The 21,590-nt window shown below is 43.1% G+C and overlaps 1 protein-coding gene across 7 annotated transcripts in view; it reads left to right on the top strand.

Moving 5' to 3' along the window:
* Positions 1-21,590, top strand: part of MEIS1 (Meis homeobox 1) — a 136,970-nt gene that overhangs the window by 26,970 nt on the left and 88,410 nt on the right. For all 7 annotated transcript variants that reach the window (XM_065891754.1, XM_065891750.1, XM_065891749.1 and 4 more), the window contains one exon: positions 1,484-1,595. In XM_065891754.1, coding sequence (XP_065747826.1) covers positions 1,484-1,595 — 112 coding nt within the window. The remainder of the gene's footprint in view (positions 1-1,483; positions 1,596-21,590) is intronic.

Below are 21,590 nucleotides of genomic sequence, written 5' to 3'. Positions count from 1 at the left end.
CAAACTGAAAATTTATGCATTAACTGTTTGCATTCTGAGCATGTGTTCCAGATTGCGTCTTACAGCATTCTTTTGGCATGCTGCAGAATGCGTGTTTGTCAGAAGCACTTCTTTCACAGCTCACATATCTTTCAATCACAGAATCAGCCGATCAATTAGCACTGCTTTTGAGAATATGCATAAATGGTTGAATCAAACACACAAGTGGCGCGTATCTTTCTGTGACTTTATTTCATTTTTGGGGCTGCGGTAATCGTTTGGCCAAGATTACAGAGCAGGTGGCAGGCAAACATCCTTTTCAGGAACAGTGAACCTCTTCCTTTGATTCTTATATAGCACGACTCTTAGATGGGATCTTTACTTTTCTCTCCCTGGGTGTCTGAAACATTTTGATCTACTCAGTTCTTCTTATCTTCTCTGGGATATGGAAATACTTTTCAAGAAATAAGCAAAGAGTCTTTGGTTTTGCTAGGCATATTTAAAATGTTGGGAGGGTCAGTAACTTCACTACTGCACAGTCAGGAACCATGACATTCAATGACCGAAATGATGTAGACATATTTTACATACAAGGTCATCGTGCTGTCCCGCTGGTAATCTTGAAGACAAATATCCCTTCCTAGCCAAGAATCAGCTTTCTACTCTGCATCATCCCTACTGTGCAGGATGACCAGTGACTCATAAGGCTGTTTCTGAAAGCTAGCGCTAAAAGCTAATCAAAATCTTTTCTGGTGATAAAGGGAGATTTGGGAGAAGAGTCGCCATGATTGTCTTCCCCAAGAATTTAATTTACAGCCAGTTTTTTCCTATCTGAATGATACTTTCAAATACACCCAGTGATAAGAAGCAACATCTGTTTTCCCTTCAATAGTACAAGAAGGCTCGGCATGGGGCTGAGTGTACACAGTCCACGTGAATCTATTGTTATTCTCATTTCTTTTTGTCCCCGTGCCTGGTCCATTTGCCATGTACCATCCGGCAAACAGCTGACACATCCTAGCTATTATGGACCCCGGCCTAATTGTGAGGTCTTAAAAGCTCTGCCATGTTTGCCTTCTAGGATGAATCAGAAGCCTCTACACACCGCAGTGTTACAGACCACCACTCTCATTTTGCACTTTCAGAGTAGCAGACTATTGTACCAGAGGGTTGCTTGACATTAAAAATACAGTCAGAATGAAGAGGCAGCGGTGTCCCCCTCCCCCCTTCTTTGCCGGGAATGTTTTTGTTTTCCTCAGTAATAAAGCATGCAATTACTTACAGAATAACTATCGGTAGACATTATTTTAGCTTCGAAGCAGAAATTGGCAAATTTTAGATGCACCAGTGGAGCTCTGAGCTGGCACCATTAGTGTAGGGGGACGGGAAAGATGACGTGGTTGTCCATTCCAGCCCTCCACCACTTTGACACTGTGCGAGGGGACCCTACCGGGACCGTGTTAACAGACCACTCTATTCAGATGTCTGCTTTGTGCCCTCACAGCCCTCTTGGAACAGAGATCACGATGACACGGCATCTACCCGCTCAGGAGGAACCCCGGGCCCTTCCAGCGGGGGCCACACATCACACAGTGGGGATAACAGCAGTGAGCAAGGTAGGAGAGCTGTTCTTGTTCTCTTGCTACTTGTGTCATTTTTCAGGGTTGAAAAATTAGAAATGTCTGGTGAGGGACTCTTTATACAGGTTTTCCTAGAACTCTTTATTACAGTTTTTCCTATAAACCCCGTGTAATATGAGAACCGGCTCATCTTATTTTATTCCTCTCGACCCCCTTCTTCTTTCTCTGCCAGACCAGCTGCCTAGCTGCCTGTCACCTGGCCACCTCCATAAAACAGGGTCAGTGAATGGACTGAGAGCAGAGAAGTAGATGAGACATTCGAATGTGTGGAAATAGTATGCCACTAATACCCTGCTCTACAAATAAAAAAGTGTTATTACTACTTACCCTTAGAGGCTTTTCAAGAGATCATGAAGAAACACCCACTAGGATTCCAACTGAACAATGTCTTAAGATGCCGAGAAGGCAGTGGGCCTTTTAGAAACCCATGCCGGGCTTCCCTCTTCACTGGGTTGAAGCCATTTTTCTGGATTTACTTATTTGAATCTCTTAAGTGCTTGGCTTCGTGGCAAAGTCAGACTAAAGGGAATTAGGATGCAATGGCAAGAATCTAGATCAATTTCATTTGTGTGGTTCTTGGAATGCACACACCGGTATGTGCATTTGGGTGTCCATGGATGTGCATGTCTGACTATAACAGGTAGCAGATAAAGTTTAAACAGAAAGCTAAGCTTCAGCAGTAAGGTGAATGAGGATTTAGATGTCTTGTACTGCTTCTGAGGAGAACTACTGCAGGGTATTTTGTGTTCAGTTCATGCAACCGAAGAGAGTATTCTCTCTCTGAATATAAAAAGACGGCTTTATTGAAGTTGACTGAGCCCGCAGTAGGTACATACTTTAAAATCCGGTTTTATGATCATGTTTCACTGGAGTGCTGTTTTCCAACAAAAGAATTGTGTTTTCTAACCGACCTGGGCTATACCAATTAAAATTGCAAAGTCTACGATGAATTGAACACGATTAATTTGACAACAGAAACAGAAAAGTTCTTTTTTGGCGGGAGGGGTGGCAGATGTATGCTATGTGGACTGGAGATAACTTCTACACATAGAATTTTAAGCATTTGAGATATTTTATTGCTCAGAGAAAAGTTGCTGATTTCATCGCAACGGTAAGTCTAGCAAAAATGGAGCCTGGAAGAGTAAACTGGTTCAGAGCTGAGGCGGAAACTGGTAACCTCTGACCTCTGCCTTTTACTGGAAAACGATATGCAGCAAGAATCCACGGGGCCTACTTCCTTTCAAGTGTGCGTATGTCTGTGTTATGGTGTTGCTGTTCACAGCACTATAGCTAAGATGAGGTCAGCATTTCCATATGAAGCCCTACTTTCAGAATTCAGCTTGCACCAAGAGTTTTCAGGAGGGTGTAGATGGACTCTCGATTCTTTTTCCTGTACTCCAGAGTTGCTACATGGGGTCGTAGCCTAGTGTTTTGTTTGTTTGTTTGTTTTTCTTTTTCACGTCTTGCTTTTTAAGGCTACCGTCAGGAGGGTCGTTTGGCTGCTACTTTGAAGGCTTGTAAACTGCTGAAATGCATTTGTTTAAAACGGAAACATGAGTTTTCTTAAACATCATCTGATAAAAGGACTTTCAGAGGGCAAATGCCCCACCCCAGTTCTTCCCCTCTGACCTGTGGGAACAAGGAATCAGGAATTTCTCAGGTTCCTTTCTCCTTCAACACGTGTTCTCTAAAGGCCAATTTAACCGTGAATGTGACTGTAAGCCGTATACCCTTCACGTTACCAGAGTTTTCCACTTACATCTGTTTTTTCATATAAGACCACCACCTCGCTTTTCTTTTTTAAAGCATTTTCATATACATAGTCTCGTTGGAATGACCTCAGTTGAACCTGCCCAAAACAACTCTGGTGGCAGATAAAACAGGTCTAGCCCCATTCGACAGAGGAGGGACAGAAGCTGTGGGTGAGCTGAGCGATTTGTTGAAGCCCTGGTGCAGCATCAGGCCTAAAAGTTCAGGCCTGCCCCTCCCCGCCCCCGGCCCGCCCCTCCCCGCACTGCCCTCTCCTGGGCAGTGCGACTTATTCCCTGCTAAACGCGGAATGATGCCTGGAAGTGTTGCTGTAACAACTTCGGTGCATTTCCATGCCAACCACAACGCTTCTCAACTCTCTTTTTCATCCCTGGGACCTGTGGAGCTGGGTCTTTGTGCAGCGTTCGGATTAGCTGTGCACAGTGGCTTTTCCGTGTTCTCCTGTCTGCCTTTTCTGGCAGGCATGGATGTGTAAGCCGTGCCAGCAATTGGCCTGTAGTGCATGTCCTAAATAGTTATTTACACAGTTTGAGTCCATTTTAGTCAACTGGGTAAATAACAGCCCTCTTCAAAAGATTTATAAATCCATAAATATGTCTTTATACATACCCAATAGACAGAAATAACTCAATCTGTCAGGAACATATCCAAAGAGGTGTTTCCCTCACAGATGGGAGTAATACGTATTTTAAAACTTTCTCTGCTGTATTATTTGTACCGCATTTCTTTTCTCCTCATTCCTTTTCAATGTTTGCCACTTCATTATGGCACCCAGGGTACAAAAAAAAGAAATCCCCTAGGCTTTGGTCCTCTGTTAAATAACCTTGTCTGTGGTACAAGGTGGGCATGTAACAGGCTCTGTCCTGTTCTTCTGGACTTTCAAAGTAAAGCAAAGAAAATCGGTCATCCAGGAAGTTTGTAATGTTCTGACAGATTTCAAAATACAGTAACAGTTCCTAGTTAGAGTTCCAGCAATTTGGGGGATTTTTGAGCGTCTGACGATTTGCCAAATGAGTGGCTCTTGGGGTTGATAGAGTAGTTTGAGTCCACATTTTTTACCTAAGCATAAAAAAGTAAAGTACAAAATCCAGCCCTGGGCGTTCTGAAGAGCATATATGTGAAGTATGTAATCAGAAAATGTGAAAGATATTATTATTATTCAGGGATTTGATGTTTATTCATGATTTACAGAATATATCTCTCCCCCAACTCAAATTATTTATCATGGTAACTCTTCTTAATGGCATCTACATTCATTTCATATGAACACTTGTGGCCCCCTGCAGGAAATCGATTCTTTAATAGCAGAGCGCCTTTAAATGGGCATTTAAAAGGAAGGCCTAACATCTGTGTTTGGTTGGGGATTCTGCTGCTGCGGCTGGGACATTGATTTTGTCTACTTTTTAACTTCCTCAAAGCACTTCCAAAGATATGAGATTGGATTCTTATTTTCTCACTGTCAATGATTTGCTATTTTCCCATTTCAGAAGAGAGAAAAGTAAAGCTCAGAAATATTGAAGTGAGTCACTGTGAGAGTCACCTCCGGATCTTGGTCTCTTGCCTTTGTAACTACTTTAGGATGGGGTGTTTTCAGGACCCCCCCAAGCAGAGTCTCATAAGATGAGGTGCACATTGGCAGATACTGTTCTCTTTCATGTGTCTTTTTCCATCCTACTGTGTGTGGCTGCCCTACTGACCATAATCAGGGTCTATCGTAGGAAGCGTGTAGTCTGGACAGGGAGAACACCAAGCAAATCTGGTGCCTTTCCCCACCGGATTGTACTCCTCCCCAGGAGGGCTGCCGCGGACACTGTAACCCATGAGCAGCCTTAGCTGTACTTGACCACATTTTGAGTTTGGGCACATCTCTGTTTTGGGTTGAAAGTCAAGAGAGACGAATACATGATAGTAATAAAATAATAAAATAACGTATTACGGGGCTGTCAGTCAGTGTAGGTATTTCATCCGTCACTTTGTAGAGGAGGTCACTGGAGGTTCAGAGAGGCTGAGAGACTTACCGAAAGTCACCTACTGGTTGGTGGTACAGTAGGGACTTGAACCCGTACCGTCTGACTCCAAAGCCCAAGCTTCTATTTGATGTGATACTGGAGTGGGAAACAGATCATTCGAGGGCCATTCTTTCTGTTATCGATTCAGGGACTCTTCCCCCAGTGTCTGCACTGGGCCTGGCACTCCGCTCTGTAACAGTGACAGAGCTGTGAATAAAACAGAATCAGTATTAGCCTCAAGGGGGTTCTACTCTGCCGGGGACTGAGAATCCAGTTTTGTGTGCTGAGCAGAATGACGCTCGAGCTATTTACAGAGAAGCAGGATGATGGATATGATTCATTTGTATTATGTATTAAGAGCCTCTACCATTTCACTCATTCTGAAATTTATTGAATTGAGAAGAGGAGCCTACAAAACAAGTGAAGACATTTCTCTTGCAGAACGTTTCCCACTTCAAGCTCATCTCGTTTTCCTCTTTTGTGAGGATAAAGAAAGTCTTATTTCTACATAGAAATTTGATGTGAAGCATTTCAGCCCTAAAGGACTTGACTTGGTCTCTAGAACTTCTAAAACGCACTTACGAACTTCTTTGGGGGCCAGGACTCAGATCAACAATAGTATCTTTGCTCCCACTAAAAAAAAAAAAAAAAAAAATAAGCAAAACCAGCATGTTTCTGTAAAGAGGAACAATTGAAAAGCATTGCTATTTCTTTATAATAAAATGTTATCAGTAGCGGCCAGTGCCTCCCACTGTCCGTCCCCTCCCCGCCACACCAGCTTTTGTAGGAGTTCAGGCAACCTATAGGCAGAAGGCAGTTCCATTTATTATTGAAGGGAATCTCGAGGCGGTCGTTTCAGACCTGTGAAGCCAGCAGGCAGAGCTGGGTGAGAGGGAGCGGGGGTGTGGGGCAGGGAGAGGGATGTAGGGAAGGGCCGCATTTTGTTCCAGATGACTAAGCAACGATTTATATACCAGCTCGTCCTTTTACATGAAGAAGAAAAGTAATAACAGCCCAAACCCAGGCATTTGAAACAGTCAGCTGTCTGATGAATAATGGGATAGGTGGGAAGGAGCTCTCTGATTGGATGTCTTAATGAGCAATTTCGCACAGAGTTTGGGCTGCTGTTCCCCTTGACCTTTGCCCTTTATTGACCAAACTGACACTTCATTTTTCACATACTTCCAATTATGTCTCGGCTTAAGTGTTGCCCTCCCTCCTTTATTTCTTTCCTATGGACAACTTGAGAGTAGTTGAGGCCACGGAAGATATTTTCATTTGAAAAACTACCGTAACAACTCAGGTTTAGGATACAATCTGTAATCCGCAGTTTTTCGGATGAAGACACAAAGTGAATACTGCTTGTTTTGAAACAGTTTTCTGTCTTTCTTTTTTTTTTTAATCTCAACTTATTTTAAAAACAAAATGTTTATAGTAACCTAAGAACCCTGAAAAGGAAGAAAAATGTTTAAAAAGTAGGGTTTTTTTTTTTTTTCCTTTCATCTGTCTGTTGGTCAGAGTGACTTGAATGGTTTTAGATCTGTTCACACTTACCTCTTAAGCCTTGTTCTTCTCCGGGAACTTCTTACATTTCAATGGCACTAGAATGCATATTGAAAAATATGCTTTGGTGAGAAGAGAAAAGGAAAATATAATTGTGACCACAGGCCTTAGCCCTTGGGCCACTGCAGCCCCGTGTGGTACTTGAGTTACATTTAATGTTGTATTCAAATTAAAGTGTGGTCTTTGCTTGCAGTGGCAGGCAGAATAGGAAAATGATTTCCTGATGGGAAAAGTCAGGTGTAAAAAAGAAAGGGGAAGTCATTACACGCTGCAAATCCATGTTATCCAAAGGTCCATATTATTAACTTATCAAACATGTTGAATTAGATGTATGGACAGAGAATTGTTTTCCCAAGAACACCCCATACTCTAGTCACCTTACCTTTTATTGACTCATTAAATGTGAGTAACCGTTTTCTATTCTCCATTTGCTTGACTTCAAGCATCGTGAAAGCAGATCATCTTAAAACAAAGAAAAATAACTTCATCATCTAAAAGTCATAACTGTTTATTTAGGGGCATGAACTTGGCCATGAGTGTTTTCACAGAAAGTGCGTCTTCTCACTATTAGGCTACATCGGTAGTAAACCTGGTCATTGCTTTTCATCTTAAACAACTGAAAAATTCATTTGAAATTATTTACTCCCAAATAGATTTCCCTCTAACACAGAAGTATTTGTCTCAAGTAGATGAAGTGTTACCTACTTTATTATGTAGCCCTCTGGCATATCCATCGCATATTTTTACTATAATATGGTAATAAAAGAATGTAAAAGGCAGACAAAGGTTCTATCTTTTTCTGTAAGGTGACCTCTGTTACCAAGTAACTGCTTTACTTATGAGCTTATTAAAAACTCAAAAAATGAGCTTTTCATACTTCACGGGCATTGATGTGAAAATGAGCTGTCCTGTGAGTAGTTTTCTTGATCATTTTTAGAACAATTGATTAGCCAAAGAGCTCTGTCATTAGTTGACATTGACTGATAGCAATTTGTCACGAGCTCTGAAGGTCAGCTAGACAGTTGGAGTTTCAGCCTGCTTTTGATTGACCTTTACAGAGTCCATCCTCATGTGACTGGGTTTGAATGGGTCTGACCCTCTTTTGGAAAAGGCAGGGTATTAGTCAGCAGGATCATTTCGTATATTTTCTGTTGATTGCTCATTTTTATTTATGTGTGAACTCAAGGTCTGGATAGCTCATCACATTTTGTACTCTAGTTTTTGAAACTTAAAAGAGGTGTGATATTTGTTAAGTATGGCCTTAAAACCACAATTCTGTTTTCCCTCTGGTTTGCGATGTTACGGTGGACTTGGTATGTGATGTAGACTTTGCTGCCGACACTTGCCGTTGTCACCGGTGCAGATACTGGGGTTTTGTTGCCTGTGATGGATTGGAATTTTGTTCTTGTTGTGATTGTTTCTTAAGAGATACCGACTCCAGCGTGGCTTGTAGGACTTCTGAAATTATACACCAGTTCTCTGACTTTCCTAGAATTAATGACATCAGTCTCTCAAGAATCCCGTGATAGTTTAAAAAGTGAGTGGTAAAGAATTCTGTGAATAATGATGTTATATCAGTTCATCAGGAAGTCCTACAGCCAGAAGGTATGAAAACTTTTTAGAGAGGTATCTTCTCTTCAGTTTCACTCAGTCTGCTGTAAATTAGAGAAAGCTTTTCTGGTTATAACAACATTGGCGTTTCAGCGAGAGTGGGATATATTTTCTATTGTAGTGGACCTGGAAGTTAATGATTCATAATGCTTAGTTCTTTCTTTCCAAGACCGTTAAGTATTTTTCAAAAGCACATCTTTTGTAGAAGAATATATTCCACTCTCGTATTAATAACATGCGTTTTACTGCCTTATGTAAATAATAAAAACGGTGACCTGAGCTTTAAAAACCCAGATCCTACTGTGTAATTATTTAATTCAGTTTCCAAATAAGGCCTTTTTTTCCTCTTATTCTCTCTCACCTTCCCTTCTTCTCTTGATTCTGCATTGGGTTTTCAACTATAAGCAATAACTTGTTTTTCAGGTCCATCCTCCTAGGCATTCCAGGGCCACCGCACAGCAGAAACATGTGTTTCAGTTTCTACCCAAGAAAATAAACCAGGAGAGAATCCATCGTCCCCAGTGGTGGATTCTTCACAGGGTGTCATTCTTGGCAAGGCAGAAGTGAGGAAGTTAATTTTAGGGAAGCATCCATTTAATACAGCCCAAGGAGATAAAAAGAGTTTAGAATTATAAGCACTTCTGCAGATGAGCCAAAATATGATCACAAGTTGTTCTTAAGGAGGGAAATATAAATTTATGCATTCTAGTCAAGTCATCAAAAATGGATTAAGCACTGACTGTGTGGAAGGTGTGCTGTGTGAGGCTACAAAAATGAGTAGGTCATAGTAGTTGCCCTCACGAAGTTCGTGTGTGCTCCCAAGAGCATCAAGCATATGCAAGTGAAATATTTGCTAAATGCTGAATATTCTTAGGGAGCTGTGAGTGTGTTTATTTCACAACACACCAGTGACCCAGACACAGTGAACTCTGTGGTCAAGGCTGTTGACTGAAACACAGAGTGGGTAGGATTTGGCCTGACTTGCAGAGGGACACCTCTACCTTCGTCCTCTGACTGCCATATAAGTTCAGCATCTCTGGGCCCTATGAGGCCACTCTAGGGAACTTGGTTCAGTTTTCCCGCGTGGCCACCCGGGGCCTTTGCTGTTTGAACTAGTGGGGTCATCATTGCTTTCTCCACCTTTAGTCATGTGGCTGCTGACTCATACTGGTCTTCTTCAGGGGACCTTGACATTTTCTGGGGGGAGGGGACCCCTTTGGCAATTTAGTGAAGTCAATGGATACCTAGTCAGAGTAATATTTTTATTAACACACAAAACAAAATACATAAGATTATAAGGGAAACTAATTATATTGAAATCCAGTTATCAAGATATTTTATTTTTAAAAATAAATAAATAAATAAATTTACTTATGGCTGCGTTGGGTCTTCACTGCTGCGCGCGGGCTTTCTCTAGTTGCGGTGAGCGTGGGCTGCTCTTCGTTGCGGTGCGCAGGCTTCCCATTGTGGTGGCTTCTCTTGTTGCAGAGCACGGGCTCTAGGCACGCAGGCTTCAGTAGTTGTGGCACGCAGGCTCAGTAGTTGTGGCTCACAGGCTCTAGAGCTCAGGCTCAGCAGTTGTGGTGCACAGGCTTAGTTGTTCCGTGGCATGTGGGATCTTCCCAGACCAGGGATTGAACCCGTGTCCCCTGCATTGGCAGGCGGATTCTTAACCACTGCGCCACCAGGGAAGTCCTAACAAAGTATTTTAAAACACAAATCGTAATATAGTGATATAAGTGCCTCGTTTTAATATGCATTAAGTAACAAGGTCTAGCAATAATTCTATTGTCTATCACGTTTTTGAAATAGTGATGAATGTAAATGGTGTCTTAAGATATTTGTAACAACTGTATTGTATTATGTGAATATGATTTCCATGGGTGACAAAGTCACAGGTCCTACTAATAGTTCTGTGGTTTGTTACGTTATCTAGATACACACTTGAAGTAAATGCTAATTGCAGTTAGAGGTTAGTGAGACTAAAAGGTGAATTTTTTTTTTCCCTTCCAAGTACTTGGATCTTGTAAATTCTAACCATGGATCCCCTTGTAGTGGGAGGGTCTATGTAGTCCAGGTTAAAAACTTCTAAACTAATTTGTGTCATCTGCAGGAAGTATTCTGTGAACCCCCGGATTGGAGGAAGTGATCCTCTTCTGTGTTGTCAGGGCATCCTGTGTTTTATCGTTTCTCATATATTGAAAGGAGCCATTCATGCATCAGCCTCCCCAGGATGCCCCCTGGGAAGGGACTATGTCTTCTTCATCTTTAACTGTCCTGTGCCCAGCACAGTTATGACACACGGCCACTGATGGATAATTATTTATTGAAGAGGGTTGGGAACCCTCTCATGCTATCAAACTGTGATTACACTACATTCCCTCAGGACTGATTTCTTTTGGGTGCCAGATGGCTAATCTCACATGGTAATCTCTGTCAAAATGTAAGTAGATACGTAGGTCTTGTGCGTTCCCACCCGCAGAAAGGCATTTTAACCGGGGCACTCGAGGAAAGATTCGACAGGTAGCTCTTTCAGAAGTTGGTGGTAGATGGGTTTGGGGATGCACCTTAAATCACAGCATCCACATAGTTGCTGGTTCTGCCTACTCCTACACTTGAGTTCCATCCTCTGGCCCTGAATGGGCTTCCAGTAGAGGATGGGTGGGGACTGGCTACAGCATTTCGGTATCTTTTGAGGGATCTTAGGGTAGAGGTTAAGGATGAATTACAGGAGTAACTGTGCCACCCTGGGAGGACGCTTTTATGTCCTGTGCTGTTCCCAGCAGCAGACATGATTGCATCCCCTGGGATGTGATATTTAGCTCTTCTCCTGAATTTATCTCTCTCCCTCATGACTGCTAGCACTAATTAAGGATAGCGGTGGAGGTTTTGGCTGTTGGCCTAGCAAAAACTAACCCAAATAGTAAATTTATGCCAAGCATTTTCCTTAAAAAGAGGTGGGCGTTGTCTACCTCTTACATTGATTGGTCCCAGAAGTGTAGCTGATAAGTTGGGGTTTGCTCAAGTGTCTGGCTTTGTGGATTAGTTCAGTCTTGCAGACAATTTTCCGTAATTACTTAACCTAAAAGCATTCTGTTTGATTCGTACAATTAGCTTTAGCCTTCCCACATTTACCAATATCAACCCGTGTGCATTCCTAGACGAAGCTTATTTTATCTCCTAACAAAGAATGGAAGAGGTAGAACTTCCTTCTACTTATTCCCATATCAGGAGAAAAAGAGAACATGACCTTATCTAGAAAATCTTAAATTTTCTTCAAAATCGTATATTTTTAAGAAAGGGGGAATTGAAGAGTGAATGCAGAAAACATTGAATTTGCCAATAGGTTTGTAGCTAGATTATTAACATTAATCAGTTCTCTCTCTTTAAACATTTCATTTGTTTTAGTTTGACTCTTTCCTTGAGTGCCCCTATTACAATGCATCTGTGAGAGCAGGACAGTTAGCACCTTGTACCTTGCGCCCTTTTGTACTTTGATACCTTAGGAGAAAAAGGATATATCTTAATTTTACAATGCTTTTACATATTTTCCTTTCCTTTCTATGAAAGGATTTAAGGAAATTAGCAAAAGTATACAATAGGATTCAAACAAAGTAGATGAAGATATCAGAATGAAAGGAAAATAAATGAGAAGTCAGTCTTAAGGGTAGTCAGGAACAGTATGAATTATAGGATCATGTCCATTTGCTAGAAGTAGGCAGTTAATTTGGCTCTGAGCTTCCTAGCAGCCAAAATGAAGAGTGAAATATAATTAGTTACAAGCTTTAGAGCATCCATGGAAGTGTCGCTCAGAAGAATCCCTTTGACAGGCATTAGGACCCCCACGTGCTCACCCAGGGAATCCAGTGAGGTGGCATAGGCTGACATCCTAACGACAGCTGTAGGCCTCCTCTACATTCCCCTCAGCTCCTAGCACAGTACTGCAAATAGAGTAAGTACTTGATAACTATTTGATTGATTTGTTCGGATGTCTGGATTTATATTCAGCCCATTTGCACTTCCACTCCTCGGTATCTAAGCTTGTCTTGATTTCCGTAGTCGAAACAGATGACAACCTGTCTTCATATGAGCCACAGTGCTGATCATTTCGCGATGCCATGAGACCTTTTCCCGCTTTTCCATCTCCTCCTTCTGACCATTTCATGGTGAGCCAACTCCATTCTCTTTTCCCTGCACCTGGGGCTTGGGATGCAGGCGAGAACGCTCTTGTCCTTCTCATTATTCCTCTGAAACAGGGTTAATGGAGCCAGAGAGATTCAGATAAGTGATGGTGAAAATGGAGATGTCGAGGGAATGAGGTGGGATACCGGGATGGGAAGATTCAGGGGCCACGGTCTTTAACAACGGAAGTTCTGATGGAATATGATTTCAACCTATGAAATAGGAGCAGACTGTGTGTTGTGCATATTTGGATTACCAAGCACTCAGAACATCTCCTTATGTGAAAGGAATTCTTTTAGTGCCAATCAAAGGTATTGTTTTGGGACTTCCCTGGTGGCGCAGTGGTTAAGAATCTGCCTGCCAATCCAGGGGACACGGGTTCGATCCCTGGTCCGGGGAGATCCCACATGTCACGGGGCAATTAAGCCCGAGAGCCACAACTACTGAGCCCATGTGCCACAACTACTGAAGCCCGCGAGCCTAGAGCCCATGCTCTGCAACAAGAGAAGCTTCCGCAGTGAGAAGCCCACGCACCGCAATGAAGAGTAGCCCCCGCTCGCTGCAGCTAGAGAAAGCCGACGCACAGCAACCGAGACCCAACACAGCCAAAAATAAATAAATAAAAAATTTTTAAAAAGGTGTGATTTGATATTGTGAATTTTAAGCTGATGAGAGGAATGCTCCCAAAAGGAGAAAAGGTGAAGACAGAAATAGCCCCATTCACTAACTCACTGAGTACTAATTGAATGTCCACTATGTAGTAGCCCATTGCTAGATGTGAGAACTGAGAGTGAAAGAGGCTATTCCTGGCATCAAGAAGCTGGCAGTCCTGTGGCCGAGCAGACAGTTCACACATGGTAGGTTAAGTCTCATGATTCAGTGGGCTCAGTGTAATTTGGAAGCAGAGGAACAGTACCTAACAAACTGGTAAAGATGGAGCGACTGCCTCTCCCCATCCTTCCCCGGCAGGCATCCTTAATAGATCACAGTGCACTTTCTCATTGAGCTTGAATGGGACTTGGATGTGGGTCCTTCTCGGCACAGCACTCTAGGCAACCACTACCGCATCCCCCAGAGTTAGCCCTGGAAGCAACCTGCTTTCATTCCCAATCTCCTAGCCAGCTCCCCCAAGGAAACTTGGGGAACTTGATAGAAACTTGGGATGGATGGAGAAGTAGAAGGGCATGCGAGGCACAGAAATTAGTTTGTGTAGAGGCGTGAAGGAGAGAGAAAGCGTGACACTCCCGAGGCTTCCCGTACGCCTCAGTGTGAGCAGAGAACATGGGAAAGGGAGAGTCTAAGGTGAGGCCAAGAGGTGGCAGGGCCAGACCACGAAGGATCATAGATGTCATCTTAGGGAGCTGGGAGTTTGTTGGGAGTTGGAGAGCCACTGAAAACGTTAGAGTTGTGTCCTGGTCAGATCCGAGTGAAGGAGGGATGTGTGGGGAGGAAGCTGGGGCCAGTGTTGCTGCTGTTCAGAAAGGCTGAGCACACGGACGGAGGCGGGTGGGGGAGGCTGCAGAGAAGAGCTTTGGAGGAGGACACTGGACCAGACTGAGGGGTGCGGGTGTGTGGGGTTCAGAAGGGCCCGGAAACAGGCCAGGTCTCAGAACACTGCTTTCTAGACCACAGGTCCCTTCTAGCACGCTCACTGTCTTCTGAGGGTAGCCTCCCAAAGGTGGGCTGGCCACTGCTGGCTCCGGCTTCTCCTCTGGACACTCTTCCCACCCTCTCCGAGGGTGGCCCGCTGAAGCCCGGCCACCACCCTCTGCTGTCCTGCTCTCCCGCGGAGAAGGCTCTGGCTCCATGGTGACCAGGGGGCTGTGCGGAAAGGAAGAGGCCAGCCAAGCTATCATGGGAATCTGGTGACTCATTTCATCAGTTTACTGTTCTGAACTTGAGGTGACTTCCCCCCTTGCTTGACAACTGATGGATGAGCGTTTCCTGAGTATCTGCAGAGTAGATGCTTTGTTTCATGGGCCTTCGTGTTCATGGACTCCCAGTGGGCCCTAATCCTGCCTTCCCACTTCCCAGGCGGCTAATTTCTCTTCGTATGTAGAATCTTCAAATTACCTGCCAGACTTAATCGACTCCAGGAGGAAAATAATATACTCTTGCGCCTGCAGATACAGCTCTGGTTCCTTCCACTTTTTGCCTGAACGTTAAAGAATGAAGGATACTTCTTTATACTGTAACAGTATTTTCTTGACTCACAACACTTTCACCTCGTACTTAATATGTCTACATCGAAAGGTGTCTTTTAAAATAGTATACTTCATTTTGTGTGTCAGTTTTCACCTTCTTTCCCAGGATGTGGGTTTGTGTATTTTAAGAAGGATTGTCCTTTACTTCGTTTCCAGATGTCCTGAGCCTCTTTTTTTTTTTTTAAGTTTTTTTTTTTGTATCTTTAATGGAGTATAATTGTTTTACAATGTTGTGTTAGTTTCTGCTGTACAACAGAGTGAATCAGCTATACGTACACATATATCCCCATATCCCCTCCCTCTTGAGTCTCCCTTCCACCCTTCCATTCCCACCCCTCTAGGTCGTCACAAAGCACAGAGCTGATCTCCCTGTGCTATGCAGCTGCTTCCCACTTGCCGTCCATTTTACATTTGGTAGCGTATATATGTCAATGCCACTCTCCCTGATGCTCTTCATAGGAAAGGAGTCAGCTTCGGAAAATATTAATTGCTCCACTAAATGATGGAATGTTAATCAAAGCTACATAGCAAGAAGTAGAAGCATTCCTTTAGGGCTCCAAGAATATTCCTTAAGCTTATTTTTCATAACTGAAGTGGAGGCAGTAGGCTTGTGTTATGTGGGTCAGAATCATCATCCTAGATCGTGGCCGTGGTCCTTAGATTTAGTTTCCGTATTTCAAATGGAGGCAGTAGGTTTAACGTGTCTTACTTTGCAGCTGGAACAGATTCTATTTTTAATCTGTAAATTGAATGTGGCGAGGATCCATGTGCTGCCCAGATCCCAATGCATAACTCCTGTTGCTATCAGTGAGTTTCTTGATGGATTGGAAAGAAGTATTTATTCCAAATATCTCTCTGACTCTGTAGAATTAAACATGCTGAACAAAACCTAGCACTTGTCGAGTTAAAACGAAGTGTTTTCTCAGGTAGCAACCATGCTGGCTTAAAGGAATCATGCAACAATCCCAAATAGACACACACACACAGAACCGTAGAATTGGTTTTCAGGCAGAGAGAGACACCTGGGCTCAAGATCCTGGGCGGCAGACAGAGTAAAGGGCATGGCTGTATTGATACACAAAATTGCCTTTAGATAGGAGAGATAAGGGGAGAAAACCTTTTCTCTGGATGGTGCTCTGCTCATGGGAATGCACACATTATTGTTGGTGAGCAATTCGAGAAAAAGCCCTCCTGTACTTCCTCACTCTTATTACCCAGTGGTGGGAATGGTATGGCAATGTTTGCTTAGAACTGACTGGTGTTTGCATCTATAAATAAATGTGCTCAAATCATAATTGTTATTAACAGGATTGCATGATTACCTGGCAATCGCCTCGTTCTGAGATAGCTTTTGGATCACCTGTTCGCTGGGAACATTTGACAGACCTATGTTTATTACCCAATTGAATGTCAGTAGCAATTGCAGCTAAAGATAAACAAAAATGCAAGTACTTGTTGACCTTGACTTTTTTCCACAAGAGATTGGACTTGATGGCTCTATTGCTGTTGAGCTGATAAGGGTTATAAACAGTAGTTTAAAGAAAATGTTTTATTCCCAGAGGAGAATACCCTATGTGCTGTGGGAAATGGCAATAGCCATGTATACCCTTTGCCAGATTCCCTTAATTCACCTTTATTTGGCCTGTGGGAAAAGGATATGGGTGGGGGGGTACTTTTTATGGCTTTAATATACATTTGCATAGATTGTTATAAATTGTGAGTGGTGTAGTCAGCAGATTACATACAATTTTAGAAGAAGCCAATGAAGTTTCTGTGATTTATGATATTTAGTAATATGATTTCTTCATAAACTATCACGTTAATATAATATTGTGTTTCAGAGATGCAGAGCTTGTAAAAATGCAATATGGTGCCCAAATGCTCTTTCAGATTCTAATTAAAAACATAAAAATATTGTTGGTTAGTAATCTCACTAGGGGCAAAGAGAGAGAAAATGAACCTGGTGAATCTATTGACATGGGACACTATGAAAGGACACTGGGGGATGTGGCAATCAGCACTTTTCTTTGGGCACAAGTCTTATTAAGTTCCAGATTTGAATCAAGACACTTTGGGCCATTAAGGATTCCCCATTTCTTGGTGAGGCATTAAGCCTCGGTGACTTGTCCTATTTGCTCTTTAAAATCCCACTGCATTTTCCTTTTGAGAAGAGGTGCTTTGGCCCGACGCCACTGGCTTCAACTTTTGCTCTTAAAATGTTGTTTCGATGCATAGTATACTGATGGCTGAATTGATTTCTGTGCATAAACGGTGGCCTAGATTCTTGCCCTGTGGAAATCCGTGGCATTAAGAACTGTGGGTTCCCGGAGTGCTAAGAGGTAAGCAAATGATTAGATATGCATGCAGAGAAAAAAATAGAGATGCTTGTAGAATGGAAATAAGAGTCTATATCATTTGCAAGTTTAATGTAAATGTAAGCCACTAATACAACTAATAATTTAATGCTAATATGTGAGAGTAAGTAAATGTAATTCTAATCATTTCCTGTTTGGTGTGTTCTCGAAGAATCCTGAGAAAAATATACTGTATTGAAATATTTTCCCGGCTCCCCAGGACGGAAAGGCTGGTCTGCTGACAGCTGTGGCCCTTATGAGACCTCCGGGATATTGGTGGCTCAAATTTCTTTCTAGATAAAGTTGTGGGACAGTTTGAGATTGCAGAATCTTAGCCAGAATTTCTTGCAGAGATGTTTAGAACACTGGGCTAGTGGATTGATCCCATAGACATACCAGCTGAGATCTCGTCCAACATGCCCTTTTAAAAAGTCACTGGTATTATTTAATAATACAGAATATATTTTCCTAAATATATTCTAAGTATTTGACCTTTTACTCCATTTGTCAAAGTATGGATTTCCTGGTGACGATATCTCAGATAAGTTTTGGATACACTTTTATGAGAACAGGCCCTTTGAATGAAATTTTAAAATATAAGGAAAGAAGGCCATGCCACAGATAACTCGCAGGGAATTTTGTGCTGTCTTTAAGGAAACAACAGTGGCAGAGCAGAAGGGTTCCCTTCTCCCCCCGCTGGTCCTCTTTGCTAGGCCCCGTTTCTTTATCTGTGAATTTCTTGGGAGAATCCCTGCTTGCTGACTTCCACTTTTCCATGAAACTTCTGTGAAGCACAGGGGAAATCTTTGCAATGACAGATGCCATTGCGGATTATTATGATGTCCATTACCTGGTGGATGAATTTACGAAGTTTATTTCTGACATGGCACAAGCCCTTCCCTGCGACAGAAAGACTGTAACCTAGAATCTTTGTAAAAAAAACAAACAAACAAACTGCATCCTTAGGATTACTGGTGATTCTCTGGTTGATCCATTAGAAGTGCACAGAGGCGAGTCTGCGCCTGGGGGGTCCCGGTCCCTGGCCGCAGGAGGGCCCAGGGACTCTCCTCTCAGGCTCCTCTGGGCTGCATGAAGGGAGCTTTCTACATCCCTCCTCGTCGTGACTGAAGGATGTGGCAAGGACATGAATTGTGTGTGGCTGGCTCTCTGTCCCGCTGCTAGGAAAGACTTCTGCGTTTATCTGCATTTTTCTGAGCACCAGTCGACTCTGTAGCCACCACCCAGGCCACTTTGTGGGAAAGCTTTCTTTATGGTGGGTGACGTGGCATTTCTTGTCACTTCCTCAAATTCCTTCCCGCTGCCTATCAGCATCGCTCTGGACTTATCTGGGTTGAGCTTCAGCCAGCCAGAGCTAATCCTGGTTCCTATTTCAGAGGGGCAGAGTGACAGCAATGACGCTGCCATTTCTTGGCTTGTGACCTGGGGTGCTGGTGGGGGGAGCAGAGAAAAGAGGGGTACGAGGGTTGGGGGCCACTGGCTTGCTTTTCACACCTGATACCTTGAGGGTCCTCTTCCCTTCCTGCCATCACGCTTGCTTCTCCAAAAGGCTGACAAACTTTTTATTTCAATGTGCACTTGGGTGTAACTTTTCCAACTGTAACCTGAAGAAATAAAGGGCGTCTTTGCCTGAACTTGCTTTCATCCCATCCCTGAGGTCAGCCTCTCAGAGGAAGTCTTATGAATTGGGATTTAGAGGATCAGAGACAGATGGCTCTTTTGTTCTGATTTTCCATTATTTAACAAATATTTATTGAACATCTACTATGGGTCACACACAATGCTGGGTGATGGGAAGGAGAAATCTTCTAACAAAGAGTGTATTTTTTTCTGGTTTTCAGTTTATGAAATGTGTCCACCCATCTTAGTTTGTGAGCCTCGTACCACTAATCTTATATCAGCACAGCTCTCCACATCTCTGTTTTATAGGTGAGAATTGCCTAAGGTCTCACAGGGTGTAAGTGGGAAATACCAGGACCAGAATCAGCCAGGTTTTTCAACTCCAACACCCTTCCTTCATACTAGGTTAAGAAGTAACCTAATAACTGGTATCAATTTATTTCTGAAATGCATTCACCAGTTCTCTCACTGGGAGGAGAGGAGAGAGAATAAAATTAGGAAGGATCTTTAGAAGGAAGTGATCAGGCCCTTATACTTCGTCCATTCATTCATTCATTCATTGACAGAGTACCAGGCACTGTATTAAATACTGAGACAACAAAGATGAATAAGACCAGTTCCTGCCCTTAGGGAATTTACAGTTCAGTGTTTGTTGCTCCCCTCACTTCTGAATTAAGAAATATCTGGGACAAACATATTTCCTGATGCTGTCCTTTTTAGGAGTTACCTATACTTTCATCCAACTTGGTTAATGCCCTTCACTAATTTTCAGCCTTGAGGCGGGTTCAGTATGTGATCAGATCTGAAGATTGGTCTCTCCTCGTGGAAAAATGGCTTAAGTTTATATTCTTTGGGCAGAAGAACAACGTAAACACCTATAACGTGTGGGTACTATTGACATCTACTTATTGGGTTGTTGGGAAGATTAAACAAGTTGGTATACAGAACTTAGAACAGTGCCTGGCACACAGTACACATTACATATGTGTTAGCTGCCATCATCAGCACCGTCATCATCATCACCATCATCTTCCTCATCGTTTGGTTTGTTTTTCTCCAAGAAAAAGAGAGGCTCTGGTTAGTGCTGGCACCGATGTCTGAGTGTGATGATGTAGTAGGGAATCGAGACTCTAGTACTATTCCCAAACGTGTCTTCACTTTACAGTGAAGAGTGTTTGTTTGCCCTCTTGTGTCAGGACAGAGAGCCCCCTAAACTCCGTGGGCCACTGAGATTTCCACCCATACGAGACTCCCTTCTGTTGTCCGTCACTCTCAAGTGTCTTGTCGTATATCTGTCCCTTTTACCGTAGGAGTTGAGGAGGAAGTGACTGAGGAAGAAGAGACTTAGGTCGCAGATGACACCTTTCTCACCTGAGGCCTTTGGTCCAGTGGATTCTTCTGAAACAACAGCTAGTGTTATTTCTACACCACATATTAAGGTGTCTGTGAGAAAAAGAGGTTTGCAGTTGTCACTCAGGTGACATGTTGACTGGCATACCTCTTGCTGATGGTCAAATTGAGGTGGGTTCTGAGCTCTCCGAGGACCTGGGTGGAATTTCCTCACAGGAGCCCAGTTAGGATGGGAAGTGTATTTGCCCACTTTGACAATTTCTTCTGGCATCTCAGGTCTCATGTTGTCACATTAGTCTTTGGCCTTTGATGAAACTATTGGGCAGTTATCAGGCCTCTGAATTTCAGGATGCCTTGTTATCAGTAAAGTTTAAGATACGGGAAGATGTCTGTCACACAGAGTGAAGTAAGTCAGAAAGAGAAAAACCAATATCATATGCTAACACATATATGTGGAATCTAAAAAAGAGAAAGGTTCTGGAGAACCTAGGGGCAGGACAGGAATAAAGATGCAGACGTAGAGAATGGACTTAAGGATACAGGGAGGGGGAAGGGTAAGCTGGGACGAAGTAAGAGAGCGACACGGACATATATACAATACCAAACATAAAATAGATAGCTAGTGGGAAGCAGCCGCATAGCACAGGGAGATCAGCTCCGTGCTTTGTGACCACCTAGAGGGGTGGGATAGGGAGGGTGGGAGGGAGACGCAAGAGGGAGGAGATACGGGGATACATGTGTATGTATAGCTGATTCACTTTGTTATAAAGCAGAAACTAACACACCATTGTAAAGCAATTATACTCCAATAAAGAAGTTAAAAAAATACAGGAAGATAATCCTTCATATTATAGATGAATTTCACCAAATATTATATGGAGCTTGAGAACTAGCTTTATAGCAATTGCAGTTGGTAAAATAAGGTTCCAAGGGCTTCCCTGGTGGCGCAGTGGTTGAGAGTCCGCCTGCCGATGCTGGGGACACGGGTTCGTGCCCCGGTCCGGGAAGATCCCACATGCTGCGGAGCGGCTGGGCCCGTGCGCCATGGCCGCTGAGCCTGCGCATCCGGAGCCTGTGCTCCGCAACGGGAGAGACCACAGCAGTGAGAGGCCCGCGTACCGCAAAAAAAAAAAAAAAAAAAAAAGGTTCCAAGCATCTCTTGCCTATTAATAGTGACTAGGAAAGGTTGAGTCTGGGAAGTTATGGGGAGGCAAAACCAGATTTACAGGCAGGTCTTTATTTGTTTATAGCAAATCAGCTTTACTACTTCTTTCACCTATAAGTTACTGG

This window comes from Phocoena phocoena, chromosome 14, assembly GCF_963924675.1.
Source record: "Phocoena phocoena chromosome 14, mPhoPho1.1, whole genome shotgun sequence".
Lineage (NCBI taxonomy): Eukaryota > Metazoa > Chordata > Mammalia > Artiodactyla > Phocoenidae > Phocoena > Phocoena phocoena.
Note: the sequence above shows the minus strand (reverse complement) of the source record. Positions and strands in the feature narration are given on the sequence as shown.